At 40.6% G+C, this 16,451-nt stretch overlaps 1 protein-coding gene across 1 annotated transcript in view; it reads right to left on the reverse strand.

Annotated features, from left to right (window-relative positions):
* Positions 1 to 11,071: 11,071 nt before the first annotated feature.
* The window catches only part of NAAA (N-acylethanolamine acid amidase), a 38,929-nt gene continuing 33,549 nt past the window's right edge, over positions 11,072 to 16,451 (reverse strand). The window contains exons 8-10 of the mRNA XM_006871603.1: positions 15,174 to 15,240; positions 14,732 to 14,760; positions 11,072 to 11,153 (exon numbers count right to left, since the gene is read on the reverse strand). Coding sequence (XP_006871665.1) covers positions 11,072 to 11,153; positions 14,732 to 14,760; positions 15,174 to 15,240 — 178 coding nt within the window. The remainder of the gene's footprint in view (positions 11,154 to 14,731; positions 14,761 to 15,173; positions 15,241 to 16,451) is intronic.

Genomic DNA, 16,451 nt, shown 5'->3' on the forward strand with positions numbered 1-16,451 from the left:
CCTGGAGTGGCTAGAAGAACAGAAGATACTTCTTGAAAGAAAGACCTAAAGGAAAAATATAAAACAGCATAGGCAGACAGACTGTTACTACAAGAACAAGCAACTTGCTTGCCCAGGAAACATCAAAGCAAGTGGTTGGGTCCCCTCAGAGCAAACCCCATTCCAAGACTAAGACTCAATGGGAATTCACGCTCTGATTGGTGACCACGTTGGTCACCGATAAGGGGAAGTGAGAGAAAAAGAGCAATGAAGCTGTGAGCTAAGCCCTACAATGTTCAATAGACTCCTGTGAACCTGAGTGGAGACCTGCTTGGCCAGCAGTGTGGCAAGACCTGGGGACTCTTCGACCCAGAGTCAGTGACATAGCCACAGAGGACTAGAGAGTAGAGTTCAGCATCCAGCTGATAAGAAAAGAGGGCATATGCACAAGAACAGCCACACTTGCAGATAATACCTACTTGACCTGGCTTCAATGGCTGGATGATCAGAACTGAACTAGAAGAAGAAAGAAAAGGAAATAAAAGAGTAATCTGATACAATTTGATGAACTTGACCTACACCTATGGATGCAGTAACTCAAAAGAGGGAACAAATCTTTAGAGCAAGCATCATTCCTACCCCCTCCATACACAGAGTAGAGAGGGATGGGTAACTTGGACATTGGCTACCAAAAATGGGAAGGGGGGGTGGGCTTCAAAGGTAAGAAGTGACTGGCTTGCAAGCTTTAAAGAGGGAGCCTAGATCCAGAGGGCATGGAGGAAGATAGAATCTTCACTGAATAGTAGCCAATCTGTCTAGTTGGGGCTGATGAGAGGAAATGTGGATAGGTCTCTTGTGATACAATAGTGAATAATTGTTATTAGGACTGATTGTGAGGGTTGTAAATGTAGCAAGGAGGGGAGTGATGAACTTTTCAGTCTAGGAGCAGAGGTCCCTGGGACCATCAAGGGAGAAGAGCAGAGAGCGGGACCCAGAGAAACAGTGACACTAGAGATGGAGGCAGAGACGAACACATGGAGAGATGGAGTGGCTGGGGACTCTAGACCCAGAGAGGGAGAGGGGCTGTGTGCTGATGACCAGGGCATGGGGAACAGGCTTGCAGGGTATATCCTGTGGTTGGTTGATGATGCATGGAGGGGATTGTAACCATGGCAATGAAATGATATAGGATAGAATGAATGTAAAACTAATGTTCTCCCATGCAAATTATCAAATAATTCACAATAGAACATTAAAAAGAAGAAAAAAATGTATTATTGTAAAAAAAAAAAATCCACGCTTCTCTTTCACTCTTCTTTTGTCCCCCATATACTAGACAGCCTATGAAACACAGAAGATAGAATGAGAAAGTATCAAATACATACACTTGAAGTTCAGGAGAAAACATACAAGGCAATGTAGAAGAGCAATTCTTAGATGATAACTGAACATTTTAAGAATTGAGATAAAGACATAAATTTAGGGAGCATATGAGATTTGGAGGAGTCTTTTGTGAGGGTAAATTACCTAAAAAGCACAATCTGTATTTGATGAGCAAGATCTAGAAATCATCAACTTCTAGTTCTCTACTTTTGTAAGTAAAATCCTCATTTTAATCCAAAATTGCTTACATCTCAGGAGCTCTGATGTCAAAAAGATGAAGTCAGAGCAGTTCTGAGGTGTATTCATAGCATATTATATCAGGAGAATGTTCTCTGGATCATTTGCTCAGTTATTGGTGTAGACTGGTAATGCATGCATGCTTACTTATCCTTTTGTTCAGACCTTGAGTGAGTCGGAAAGCTTTAATGCAGCTGTTATCAAATTGGCCAAGACTCCCCTTATTGCTGATGTTTATTACATTGTTGGTGGCATGTCACCCCGGGAGGGTGTGGTCATCACAAGGAACAGAAATGGCCCAGCAGACATTTGGCCACTAGATCCTTTAAATGGACAGTAAGTAGAATTCTATATCAAATAATATATGTTTATGATATATGGTGAAACTAGAGGTAATTTAATTTATATATGTTGTTGTTGTCAGGTGCCATCGAGTTGGAACCGACTCATAGCGACCCCATGCACAGCAGAACGAAACAATGCTCGATCCTGGGCCAACCTCACCACCGCTGCCACCCCCAAGTCATCAATGATGCCACCTGGCCGATCCATCTCATTGAGGGTCTTCCTCTTTTTCTCTGACCCTCCACCCTACCCAGCATGACATCCTTCTCCAACGATTGTTTCCTCCGGACTACATGTCCAAAGTAAGAGAGACGAAGCTTAGCCATCCTGGCCTCCAAGGAGCGCTCTGGCTGCACTTCTTCCAAAACGGATCTATTGGTTCTTTTGGCAGTCCATGGCACCCTCAGTATTCTCCTCCAACACCACAACTCAAAGGCATCAATTCTTCTACGATCCTCCTTATTCACTGTCCAGCTTTCACATCCATATGAGGCTATTGAAAACACAATGGCCTGGGTCAGGCGCACCCTAGTCCTCAAGCTGACATCTCTGCTCTTCAACACTTTAAAAAGTTGCTGTGCAGCAGATTTGCCCAGTGCAATACGTCGTCTGATCTCTTGACTGCTACTTCCGCGAGTGTTGATAGTTGATCCAAGAAGAACGAAGTCCTTGACAACTTCAATCTTTTCTCCATTGATAAGAATGTTGTTTATTGGTCCAGTGGTGAGGATTTTTGTTTTCTTGACATTGAGACGTAATCCATATAGAAGGCTGTGCTCTTTAATCTTCATAAGTAAATGTTTCAAGTCCTCTTCACTTTCAGCGATCAAGGTTGTATCATCTGCATACCGCAGGTTGTTAAGGAGTCTTCCTCCAATCCTGATACCACATTTTTCTTCATAGAACCCAGCTTCTCGTATTATTTGCTTAGCATACAGGTTGAATAAGTATGGTGAAAGAATACAACCCTGTCTCACACCTTTCCCAATTTTAAAACATTCAGTGTTCCCATGTTCTGTTCGAACAACTGCTTCTTGGTCTAGGTACAGATTTCTTAGAAGTACAATTAAGTGTTCTGGAATACTCATACTTCGCAATGTTGTCCATAGCTTGTCATGATCCACACAATCGAAAGCCTTTGCATAGTCAATAAAGCACAGGTAAACATCCTTCTGATATTCTCTGCTTTCAGCCAAGATCCATCGGACATCAGCAATGATATTTCTCGTTCCACGGTCTCTTCTGAATCCAGCTTGAACCTCTGGAAGTTCTCTGTCAATGTATGATAATTTCCCTAGTATCTGTGTTCTGAATGATCTTGGATAAGACGATGTGTTCTGTCTTCTAGGTGGTCCGAATTATGACCACTGGAAACCTGTGCCTAAGGAAGGTGACCGAAGGTAGATCTCTGTGTACTCTCTGGTCATCAGTGCTTTCTTGTTGTCAGGAGAAGGTGCCCCTCCTATGACAGGAACTGATGAGGACCACAGTATCTCACAGAAATGTGCCTGGGTTCCCTCACCATGCCTTAGCTGGGATGGGAGAGAACAGTAGAGTGTGCAGGGGAGAGCCTCTTTGGTAACTGTTTGGCTTTCACCAGTATGTATAAAAGTGTGTGTACGTGTGTGCATGTGTGTGTGCAAGAGTTCATTCCTATCGTCACAGGTAATACTTGGAGAACATCCACAGAGTTCACTACATAAAAACAAAAAAATTCCTCCCAATGTCAGAAAGTTGGTGGGATACATTATGAGTTTGCATTATTTCAAGAATCAGTTTATGAATTTTTTTTTCTTCTCACTTTTAAACATACATGTTTAAAGTCTTGAAAATACAAATTTAAAATATGACATAATGAATTTATTTCCCCATTAAAAAAAGGCATGAGTCACCAGCAATAATAAAAACAATTCAAACAATACTCCCTTCCCTGAAACAAAAACAAAGCAAGAAAAAAAAACACCCAGATATTTAAATCAACTGTTATGTTTTTTAGCAAAAGATATATTTCTTTCTTTCTCCTTCCTTTCTTCCTTCCTTCCTCCCTTCCTCCCTTCCTCCCTTCCTCCCTCAGCTTCGAAGCAGCAGTTCCAGCTAGAAAGAAAAAGAACCTAGAGACCTGGGTTTTCAGGACAAAAGAGCCACCTTCATCAAGCAGCGCCCCTCTAAGTATGTGGCCAACCAGCCACAGCACAGCATACAGCCCCAGCCTGGCATGCACTTGCACACCCAGGATATAGAACCTGAATGCCATCCAAGCTGGCATGCCCCAGCCCAGCATGCCACGGGAAACCCTAATCCCCAAGGCCAGGCGCTGAACCTGGGGCACAACCCCAACATGTCGAGCATGTATCTGCAGTTCAGAGAAATGCTGAGGAGGCAGCTGCAACCAAGGAAGCGTGGGCATTGTTAGGATCTGATGCCTTAACTTCCACAGGTCTAGCAAAACCACTTGTGGTTGGCGCAAACAGCACACACAGACAAAAAGCAACAAGTAGCAAGTAAGGTTTATTAAACTATGTATAGTACATTTCTCAGAAGAGAAGAAGGAGGCATCTCTCTTGTGTGTGAGAGAGAACGCTGGCTTTCTGTTCTTTCTCCCACTTTATAGGGTTTTTGGCTCCATCTCCCTCAAATTTAATCCTGCTTTTAACCTTTCCTGACTTCATTGGCAAAGAAGTTTCATTGAATACATAAGAAAAGTCAAATCTGACAAAGCAGCTATGCATTCATTTGCATCCTGACAATCAGTGTCAGTTTACCCAATAAGGTAAGCATGGGCTTACTTGTGCTTACTTATTAATCTGTAGTGAACAATTTCAAAATTTTTCTCATCAGAATTCTGCTTCTAGTTATGGCTAGCATCTGTCTACAACACCTTCAGACAGAATCCAAGTCTCTTTTAAAAGTTAAAATCCCTGACAAGGACTGAATATCCAATAAGCAAGGTAACCACAGGCTTACTTGTGTTTACTTGCTAATCTGCAATAAATAGTTTCACATAGTATGAAAGCCCAAGTAAGCACATGTTTACCTTGCTAATTGGGTAATCTTCCCATGCTTAACATTTAAGTGGCCACTTTCTCAAGGAAGCTGTTCAGAAATACAAAACCGTAGGTGTAAGAAAGTAGGGAGAACACACCACTAAACATTTTGAAAAATGTTTTTATTCTCTTTGTCAACATTACTTACAATGCTTACCAATATTATGTGGCAATCAGGAATAATTTGGTTTCACCTTGCTTTCAAAAATCAGTAAGAAAGTAGCTACTTTGAAAAATGAAGATACATCATTTTTAAAGAAATATAAAAAATGAAAATCCCATCATCATATGGAAATACATGCTGAAAGGCCAGACTAGAAAACATTCAAACAAGCTCAAGTTAAGCTAGAACCCTTAATTTCTTGTTAGTCGTTTTTCTTATGCTCTTCCAGACAGACTTCTGGTAGAACCAAAAAATATGAACCAAGAGGTCTTGCCAGCTCTCTTCCTTCAGTGGGTGAGCTAAGAGATCTGATAACATAGCTTTATTTTTTCAGGAGATGCTATGAATAAAGCCTATGGTTGACTTCTGTTTTGTTGTTGTTACGTGTTGTCTAGTCGGTTCCGACTCATAGTGGCCCTGTATAAGATTTCCAAGAAGCAGCTGTGATTTTGAACCGCTGACCTGTGACTACTATCCTGCAGTGCCACACCACGATTCCTTGGTTGACCTCTAAGACCATTTAACTTTGAGTTGTTCAAGTCAGAACAGAAGTAGCTTAGGGAAGGTCAAGGGAGATGAGAAAGCAAGACAACACTTAATAGCCACTTTACCAAAATAAACTCCAAAGTGATCCCCAACCTCCACTCAAAGTGTAATGGGGAAGGAGCCAATATCTTTCATAATGTAAGACTTTTCTCTTTCTTTATTTTTTAATGCAGTTCTTCAAGAATTTCCTTTTTCCTTTTTAAAAATCACCTGTATGGGAAGAAGGGGAAAAAATGCATACATTTAATTAAAATACTGATTTTTAACACTACCCTGATAAGTGATCCAAAATATCAGGACAAGTTTACAAACTCCAAAATATACTTGTAGTTGGGATGGGTGACCAGTCAGGAGATGGCTAGCAGTAAGGTTTGCTTTTAGGAATTCCTGCTTTCTCCTCATGTCTTGGTGTCTGGAATATAGTCTGAAAGTGTACTCTGCCCAAGAAATATGTCTTCCCATGAAGCCCTGGTGTGATGCTGTAGAATAAGCACTGGACCATAAGGTCGGTTTGAACCAAAAAGCCAGTGGTTCAAACTCATCAGTTGGTCCTCAGAAACCCTATATAGGGTCTCTATGAGTCAGAAATGACTCAATAGCACTTAACAATAACAACAACATGCTGCAAAGGTTCTGGGTTTCACTATTACTCTGAGGACTTCTTACTAGGAATACCTCATGTACATGTAAGATAACATTCTGCCTTGAAAGTGGGTTCTAATATGAGGAAAAGAGCACTAAAAATGAGTTTTCATGCAAACAATTCAAAACAAAATACCTAGTAACAACAATTATTCTTATACAAATTACAATCATTTGCCAGATACCTGTCAGAGAACATTATGGAGACATAAATTTTAAGGTTGCTACTAACTTCTGTTGGTGCCCTTGTGGAGTAGTGGGTTACATGTTTGACTGTTAACCACATGGTCAGCAGTTCAAATCCACCAGTTGTTCTATGCAAGAAAGATGAGGCTTTCTATTCCAGTAAAGATTTACACTGCCACTTATCTGTCAATTTGCCATACTGTGGTGGCTTGTGTGTTGCTGTGATACTAGAAACTATATCACTGGTATTTTAAATGCCAGCAATATCACCCAAAGTGGATGACATTGACTAAGCTTCTAGACAAAAAAAAGAAGACTATGAAGACTATGAATATTTAGTAACTGAAAACCTGATGAACATCAGTGGAAAACAGTTATATAGCATCAAAATATTGATTACTAAAAAATGATGACGAGCACCAGAATGTTTTCAGATATAGTACCAGAAGATGAGCCCCTCAGATAGGAAGGATCTCAAAATATGACTGAGGAAGAGCTGCCTACTCAAAGTAGAGTTGACTGTGATGATGCAAATGGAGTAAAGCTTCCCGGACCGTCATTTCCTGCCAGGGCACATCTCAAAATGAGGAGAAACAACTGTAAACATCTATTAGTAATTGGAACATGGAATATGTAATGTACAAAGTATGATTCTAGGAAAATTGGAAGTTGTCAAAAATGAAACGGAACACATAAACACTGATATCCTAGGCATTGTTGTTGTTGTTAAGTGCTGTCGAGTCGATTCCGACCCATAGTGACCCTGTATAGGGATTCCAAGGAGCAGCTGGTGAGCTTGAACTACCAACCTTACAGTTCAAACGGCTTTGCAGTCTGGTGCATTAACCCACAGTGCCACACTAGGACTCCTAGGCCTTAGTAAGATGAAATTTGAAACTGACAACCACATGTATGCCAGGAATGACAAATTGAAGAGGAATTTGTGTTGTCCATCAAAAAGAACATTCAAGATTCATCTTGAAGTACAATGCTGTCTGTGATAGAATAATAGCCAGATGCCTACAAGGAAGACCAGTTAATACAACAATTATTCAACTTTATATACCAACCACAAGAGCCAGTGATGATGAATTTGAAAAATTCTATCAACTTCTTTAGTCTGGAATTGACCAATCATGTAATCAAGATATATTGATAACTATTTGATTTAAATGTGAAGATTGGCAACAAAGAGGAAGGATCAGTAGTTGGAAAATATGGCCTTAGTGATAGAAGCTATGCTGAAGATCCCATGACAGAATTTTGCAAGACCAATGACTTCTTTGTTGCATGTACCTTTTTAAAACAATATAAAACATGACTATAGGCATAGATCTGAACAGATGGAATATACAGAAATCAAACAGACTACATCTGTGGAAAGAGATCGCAGAAAAGTTCCATATCATCAGTCAAAATAAGGCCAGGAACAGACTGTGGAACAGACCATCAATTGTTCATATACATGTTCAGGTTGAAGCTGAAGAAAATGAAAACAAGTCCATGAGAGCCAAAATGTGACCTTGAACATATCCCACCTGAATTTATCTCAATCAGATCATCTCAAAAACAGATTTGATGAATTAGACATTAATGACGGAAGACCAGAGAGTTGTGGGATGACATCAAGAACATCATAGAGGAAGAAAGCAAAATCTCATTAAAGAGACAAGAAAGAAAGAAAATACCAAAATGGATGTCAGAAGAGACTCTGAAACTTCCTCTCCAATGTAGAGATGCTAAAGCAAATGGAAGAAATGAGGAGACTAGAAAATTTCAAAAGGCAGCTAGAGAAGACAAAGTCAAATATTGAAACAAAATGTGCAAAGATCTGGAGATAGAAAACCAAAATGGAAGAACATGCTCAACATTTTTCAAACTAAAAGAACTAAAGAAAAAAAAACAAGTGTCAAGTTGCAATACTGAAGGATTCTATAGGCACAATATTGAATGATACAGAAAGCATCAAAAGTAGATGGAAGTAGGAGGAAATGCGGTTAAATTGCTACAGTTTGATGAACCTGACCTATACTCATGGAGGTAGTAACTCTAAATATCAACAGAGAGGGACGAGTCTTCACATTAAGTATCAATGCTATCCCTTCTGTAAACAGGGCAGATAGGGATGGGCAACTTAAACATTGGCTACCTAAAATGAGGGGGTGATAAAGGCACAAAGTGACTGGCTTACAAGGTTTCAAGGGGGAGTTTAGGTTAATAGTGTGTGAAGGAAGAAAGAGTCGCTACTGAATAGTTTTCATCGTGTCTAGATGGGTGTCTAGTTAAAAGAGATGGAGTTAAGATTCTTATGATTCAATAGTGAGCAATTGTTATCATGACTAATTGTAACTGTCACAATTGTAAAGGTAGAAGTTTTGTAACAAAAACAGGGGAGTAGCTAATCTTACAGTCCAGAAACAAGGACCCTAGGATCATCAAGGAAGAAGAGCACACGCGGAATGCAAAGACCTTATCCAGAAAAGCAGCAACACTAGAGATGGAGGCAGAGATGGGGACATGGAGAGAGGGAGCAGCTGAGGACTCTAGATTCATGGGAAGAGAGGGACTAAGAGCTGGTGGCCAGGAGGCAGACTTGCAGAATGTGACCTTTGGTGGTGTAAATTATTCTATATGCCTGAGTGTTTAAAAAACAAAAAAAGTGCTAAAGTGAATAGAGAGAAACATTGTTAACTGATGGTACATGGAGGGGATTATAATCATTGTAATGAAACAAGCTGTATGAATTGTTGAATGTAAAACTGATGATCTTCCCTTTAAACTTTCACTGAATCCACAATAAAAACCTTAAAAAAAAAAAAAGAAGAAGATGGAAGAAATACACAGTCACTGAACCAAAAAGAAATGGTCGATGTTCAACCATTTCAAGAGGTAGCATATGATCAAGAGTAAATGATACTGAGGGGAAAAGTCCAAGGTGCACTGAAGGCATTGGCAAATAAGGCTCTGGGAATTGATGGAATAGAAATTGAAATCTTTCTACACATTGATGTGGCATTGGAGGCACTTAACTCATCTATGACAAGACATTTGGAAGACAGCTACCTGGTCAACTGATCCGAAGGTATCTATATTTGTGCCCATTCCAAAGAGAGGTGACCTAATAGAATGTGAAAATCATGGAACAATATCATTAATTTTCATGCAAGTAAAATTTTGCTAAAAATAATTTTTAAATGGCTGCCGCAGTACATTGACAGGAGTGCCAGAGATTCAAGTCAGATTCAACAAGGACGTAGAATAAGTTGTATCATTGCTGACATCAAATGGACTTAGCTGAAAGCAGATAATACCAGAAAGATGTTTATCTGTGCTTTGTTGACTACACAAAGACTTTTGACTGTGCAGATGATGACAAGCTATGAACAACATTGCAGAGAATAAGTATTCTGGAACACTTAATTGTGCTCATGAGGAACCTGTACATAGACCAAGAGGCAGTCGTTTTAATGAAACAAGGGACCACTGACTGAATGGTTTAAAATTAGGAAAGATGTATGCTATGGTTGTATTTTTTCTCTATACTTATTCAATCTGTATGCTGAGCAAATAATTCAAGAAGCTGGATTATATGAAGAAAAACATGGCATCAGCATTGAAGGAAGACTCATTAACATCCTGCTATGAGCAGATGATACAACCTTGCTTATTGTAAGTGAAGAGGACTGAAAATACCTATTAATGAAGATAGAAGACGACAGCCTTCAGTATGGGTTACACCTCAATGTAAAGAAAACAAAAATCCTCAACATTAGATCCATCAAGACAAATGGAGAAAAAAATTGAAGTTGCCAAAGACTTCATTTTGCTCAGATCAACCATCAGTCATGAACACTCAACATTTATCAATCAGGATAAATGGAGAAAAGATTGAAGTTGTCAAAGACTTCATTTTGCTTAGATCAACCATCAACACCCATGAAACAATGGCCAAGAAATCAAATGATGTATTGCATTTGGCAAATCTGCCGGTCAAGACCTCTTTAAAGTATTCAAGAGCAAAGTTGCCAGTTCAAGGACTTAGATGCAATGGATCGAAGCCATGGTATTTTCAACAATCTCATATGCATGTGAAAGTTGGACAATGAATAAAGAATACAGTAGAAGAACTGATGCATTTGGGATATGGTGCTGGAGGAGAATATTAAAAGTACCATAGACTGCCAAAAGAACAAGCAAATCTGTGTTAGAAGAAGTATATCCAGAATGTTCCGCAGAAGCCAGGATGGCCAGACTTCTCTCATACTTCAGACATATTATCAAAAGGGACCAGTCCTGAGGGATTGGTAAAGTGGAGGGTCAGTGCAAAAGAGGACAACCCCAATGAGATGGATTGGCACAGTGGGCTCAAGCATAGCAAAGATTGTGAAGTTGACACATAAGGTCACTAAGAGTCAATACCAACCTGATGGCACCTAATAACAATGATCATCTGTGGGAAAATGTCAGTACCCTCCTCCACTAATACCCCAAGTAAATAAACATTCAGCCAGTCTTCTGTAATGTGAGTGAATTCATTTATGGTTACTTACTTTAAACCTGATTTCCTGATCCTAGTCATGTACTTGTCTGGGTAGGCAGCACTCATTACTGTAGTATAAATTGTGGCACTGAAATTAATGAGAGGAATTTTTATTTGCATCACTTCCTGAATATTCTAAAAAGGGGGAACACAATACTAAACCCCTCCCTAATACCTGACACCTAGAACAAGATAGTAGAATATTGAAAAATTATAAATAAAGTTACCATTCAAACAGTGTTCTTTCCTCTGACAACGGTATGGAAAGCCAGGTGAGAATATAAAATTCTCAGACTCCTCAGAGTTTCACACTGTGGTGGTTAGGGAGAGCAAGCCTAGATTCTCACCTATGGTCTGCCCACTACTCTTCTCACCCCAGACTCTGTCCTACCCCTCACAGGACCTTGCATGAATATATGTAGACACTTTCACCTTCAGTCTGCAAGTCATCCATATTCCCAGCAAACAACCACCTCTTGTTTACCCATCAGGAGAAGATCATCCAGGGAAGAGACCTGCACAGGCTCTGGAAATGGGCTTGGAGCTATAATTGCTGAGAAATGTAGAGTCTTAAATTCTTGGACTCCTTAGATTAAGAGAGGGTCACATATAGAGGAAAGCCAGAGCAGAGTGGGCTCCTCTAAAGCTAATGGACCAAGGCAGGGTTCCCTCTTGCCCAGGTCTAAGGGTGGTACTGAAAAGTTCTATTTCATTTATTCAGCATGCTGCATTGGAAGAGACCCAAACTACTTGAATACATGTGCACACATGCATGCATACACACTCTAGGACCCACCCCTTTCCCCCGCTCTTCTACCAGTTGTCTTGGGTACCAGTTGGAATGCACCATTTCTGCTCAAAGCATTTAGAAACGGGTTGTTCAGGTGTAGGCAGAATTAGTGGCACTATGTCCCAAGATAACAGTAGACCTGGAGACAGCATTATGAGCACATGTGAAACTCACATCCAGGAGGGATGGAGGTTCCCTGAACAGGACCTGCTTAAGTCTATTCTCTATCTCTGCTTTGGTATTTTCTCTGCTTATACTCGATGGCACTTAACAACAACAACAACAACATAGCCAAAGCACTGGACTGCTAACCACAAGGTCAACAGATCAAACCCACAGTGGCTCCAAAAGAGACAGATGAAGCTGTATGCTCCTGTAAAGATCTGCAGTCTCCGAAATCCTACACAGGGTCACTGTGAGTTGGAATGAACTCTATGGCAGTGGATTTTGATTGTAGTTGCATACAAGGGTGGAATTCTATCGCAGGTGAGTGTAATTTGTAGTTCAGCACAAAGGGGGACAGCAGAGAGCTAACTGTTAATGTTCTCCTGTCCTCCAGTCAATTCTGACTCATACTGACCCTATGTAGGATATTGAGGCTGTTGTTGTTAAGTGCCGTTGAGTCAATTCCAACCCATAGCGACCCTGTACAGGGTTTCCAAGGAGCAGCTGGTGAGCTTGAACCACTGACTTTGCAGTCTGACACATTAGCCCACAGTGCCACACTGTAGTGTAGTGGTTATGCTTGGGCTGCTGACTTCAAGGTCAGCAGTTCGAATTTATCAGCCATTCCGCGGAGGAAGATGACACTTTCTGCTCCCGTAAAAACTGACTGCCTTGGAAACCCTATACAGGGTCACTATGGAGTCCTGTTGTGGCCCAGTACGATAAGAACTGGACGACAAGTTTGGTTTGAACCACAGGTCGGAAGTTCAGACCCACCAGCTGCTCCTGGAAACGCTATACAGAGTCACTGCGAGTAGGAATCAACTTGACAGCACTTAACCACAACAACACAGTACACCACCACCAAATCTTTTACTGTTTTTAGTACCATTGACTCATAGCAACACTGTCTATGGTTTCCGAGAAGTGGCTGATGGGTTTGAACCGTCGACCTTGTCATTAGCAGTCCAGTGCTTATTCTACAGTGCTACCAGGGCTCCTTTGGTGGTGATTCAGATTCCATATGCTTTTTGAACCCCCTTAGTTGATGCTAGTGCTACTTTGGAGTCCTGGTGTGGTGCTGTAGGATAAGAACCACAAGGTTGGCGACTCAAACCCACCAGTCGCAGTGAGGGTCATTATGAGTCAGCATTGACACAGCAGTACATCACAACAATAGTTAATGCTAACTGCTACATGCAAACAGCCTGAGAGTAGGGCAGGGGATCTGTGTAACCTCGCTCCATGAGGATTATCATTTAAATACAGTTCCTCTTGGGTTTTCAATCATAATAATGTTTTTACAATTTTAGCCTTGATTTAAAAAAAACATTACAGGAGCTTTTTAAACACTCAGCTCCTAGAACTCAGTAATCCTACTTCTAACAATTCAGCCAAAGGAAATAATCCCAAAGAAAGGGAAAATGGACAAATATGCTTATGTCAGTTTTAAAAGAGGAAAAACTAACGGAGAATAGTTAGCTCAGTAATAGTACATCCTATTGGCCATCACGCTCAGTAAGTAGAGAGTCAATGGAAAATACAAAGATCCTCAGTAAGGTGGATTGGCACAGTGGCTGCAACAACAAGCTCAGACTTAGCAATGATCGTAGGATGCTGTCAGTACTGGACTGTGTTTCATTCTGTTGTACGCAGGTTCATTTAGGGTCAGTACCGACTTGCCAGCACATAGTAACAACACTGGCCATAACAGTTATTTTAAAATATACTTACAAAATCTGTACAAGTAACATGGGAAAATGTTTGAGTTAAAATAAGAGTTATTACTGTTATGATGCTGTTGTTAAGCGCCGTCAAGTCAGTTCTGACTCAAGAAGCAACTGGTGAGTTTGAACCACCAATTTTGTGGTTTAAACCAATCTTGTGGTCCTGTGCTTATCCAGCACCATACCAGGACTAAAAGATTTCTTAGTCTTTTATTTACATAACCATAAAACACACACACAAGGAGTCCTAGTGTAGCACTGTAGGATAAGCACTGGATAGCAAGGTCAGTTTGAACTGTAAGATCGGCCATTCAAACTCACCAGTCACTCCTTGGTAACCCTATACAGGGTCACTATGAGTCAGAACCAACTCGATGGCACTTAAAAACAACAATAAAATAGGTTTTTAATGCTATTTTAAAATAAATATTGAAGAGGCAAAATTGCACCTCCACTGTGCTATGTAAGAGTGTTTCCCGCTGAGAAGAGTGACCTCAGTGGTGCACGGGAGCTGACTCCCCAGCTGGTGAGCTGCTAACTACGCAGGATTTTAACAGTTAACTGTATGCGTGAAATTGGCCCCCATGGATGGAAATTGACAAATGCTACAAATCTGGGTTTGGGTGTGTGCTTTTGGTTTTAGTTTGTTTTTTGAGTTGGGATGAATACACTATCACTCTTTTCCTTCCTCATCACTTTATTCTTCTTACCTTTGCTTGTTCACAAGATTTATGAACTTTTTTGAGGGGATTTCAAAGACTCTTTTTGAATTCCCCTGGTATTTGTTTAGTTTCTGCCACAGCTCACTAGAACATGAGTCCTGTGAGAGCTGGCATTGAGATGTGTTCAGTCTTCTAAACCCAGCACCTAGAGAGCCTGGTCCATGGGAGGCCTCAGATCATTGCTAAGCAAAAGAGTGTGTTTGTGAATGAATTCACCATTCTGGTGGGACTTATGAACAGATATGTTTAATGTGTCACTTACTTGTTATAAACTGGTTTTACTGATAAAACCTGCATAGAAAGAAAATAATTTTAGATTAAAAGCTATAACAAATATATGTGAAATACATATCTATAGGAAGAATGAACCCAATTAACACTTCGCTGAATCTTAGGGTGGTAGAACTATACATATAACAAATCCTTTCTAATTTTATTTCTTTAAAACAACAAGCATATATTTCAATTAGGCCCACTTTGAAAAACATGAGGTGGATTATTTAACTCATACATAAACAGGTTTAGAAAGTGTTAGCTGACTTTTTGTTTGTTTGTTTAATGTTTGCAAGCGGCTAAACAGTCAGAACACTTTCATCTACCACATCTGTCTTTTAATGCTTGTGATTTTAGAGAATTTTAAAGACTATTATTATTACCAAACACCAAGAACTCTGGGTAAAAACTGGATATGGCAACACAGGTACCTGGAACAGTGTCTCCAGACTGAGGTTTGCCTGACCGGTGGCATTAAGGGCTTTGATGGCAGGCGTTCTGAAAAGACAGCAAGTGGTCAAAGGTCACTTAGCACTGCACATAATCCTTTGTCCCATCAGCTCTCCTTTGGGGAGACAATACACAAGGCATACCTCCATTATCTCCCTTTCCCCAAAACATGTTCTGGCCCCCAAGCAAGTTTTCTGCTTAGGCCCAGTCCAGCATGCTGAAATCAATCCAACAGCTTGGCCCTCGACTCCATCTGCTCAAGGGAGTCATGGGGAGACAGGGGGAGGACAAAAATGGACAAATGTGTTTACGACAGTTTTAACAGAGGAAAACTAATAGTTAGAAACTCGTTACCTCAGTAATATAGTACCCCCTGGTCTACAGAATCGAACACCTGTATCACAATCTTAAGGCAGTAAAAAGGAGGTACTAAGCAACTACTTACTATTTGGAGACATTAAGTCAATTCCAATTCATAGCAAATCAATATAAGGTTTCTGAGATGAAATCTTAACAGGAATAGAAAACCTCATCTCTCTCCTGTGGAGTAACTGGTGGATTTGAACCACTGACCTTGCAGTTAGCAGCCCAGTGCTTTTCCTACAGTGCCACCAGGGCACCTTATCTAGGGACATCATTGTCGTTAAGTGCCATTGAGTCAGTTCCGAGTCATAACGACCTAGCATAGGGTTTCTGAGGAGCAGCTGGTAGGTTTGAACTAGAGACCTTGTGGTTTGCAGTCGAGTGCTGATTCTACAGTACCACACTTAGGCTTAGCACCTTAGGTGTTATACAGTTGAACAGCTCCATTGGGTTTTCTTGTGGTGCTGTGGTATAAAGCAATGGTCCACAAGGTTGGTTTGAACTACTAAGTCGGAAGTTCAAATTCACCAGCCACTCCTTGGAAACCCGGTACAGGGTCACTATGAGTCAGAACCAGCTCAATGGCACTTAACAACAAAAATATTTACAGAAGCAGTTCGACAGGCCTTCCACGAAGATGCTAGGTAGGTTCAAACTGCCAACCTTAAGGTTAGCAGCCAGTCGCAAACCTCTTGGGTCACTCAGGGTCTTTGGCTTCTAGTGTAAGGACCAAACTGATTTTACCTGATTTTGCCTACCTAGAGACTGCTTGACTAAACTCTAGTCAGGCTCAGGAAAGCATTTTAAATAGACAAGGCCTCAGTTTTTAGTTCCCTCCAGAGACAAGGTCAATCTCCATTCTGTACATTAGCCTGAACACATCCTCTAGCTCCAAG

The sequence above is a fragment of the Chrysochloris asiatica genome, unplaced genomic scaffold, assembly GCF_000296735.1.
Source record: "Chrysochloris asiatica unplaced genomic scaffold, ChrAsi1.0 scaffold00169, whole genome shotgun sequence".
NCBI lineage: Eukaryota > Metazoa > Chordata > Mammalia > Afrosoricida > Chrysochloridae > Chrysochloris > Chrysochloris asiatica.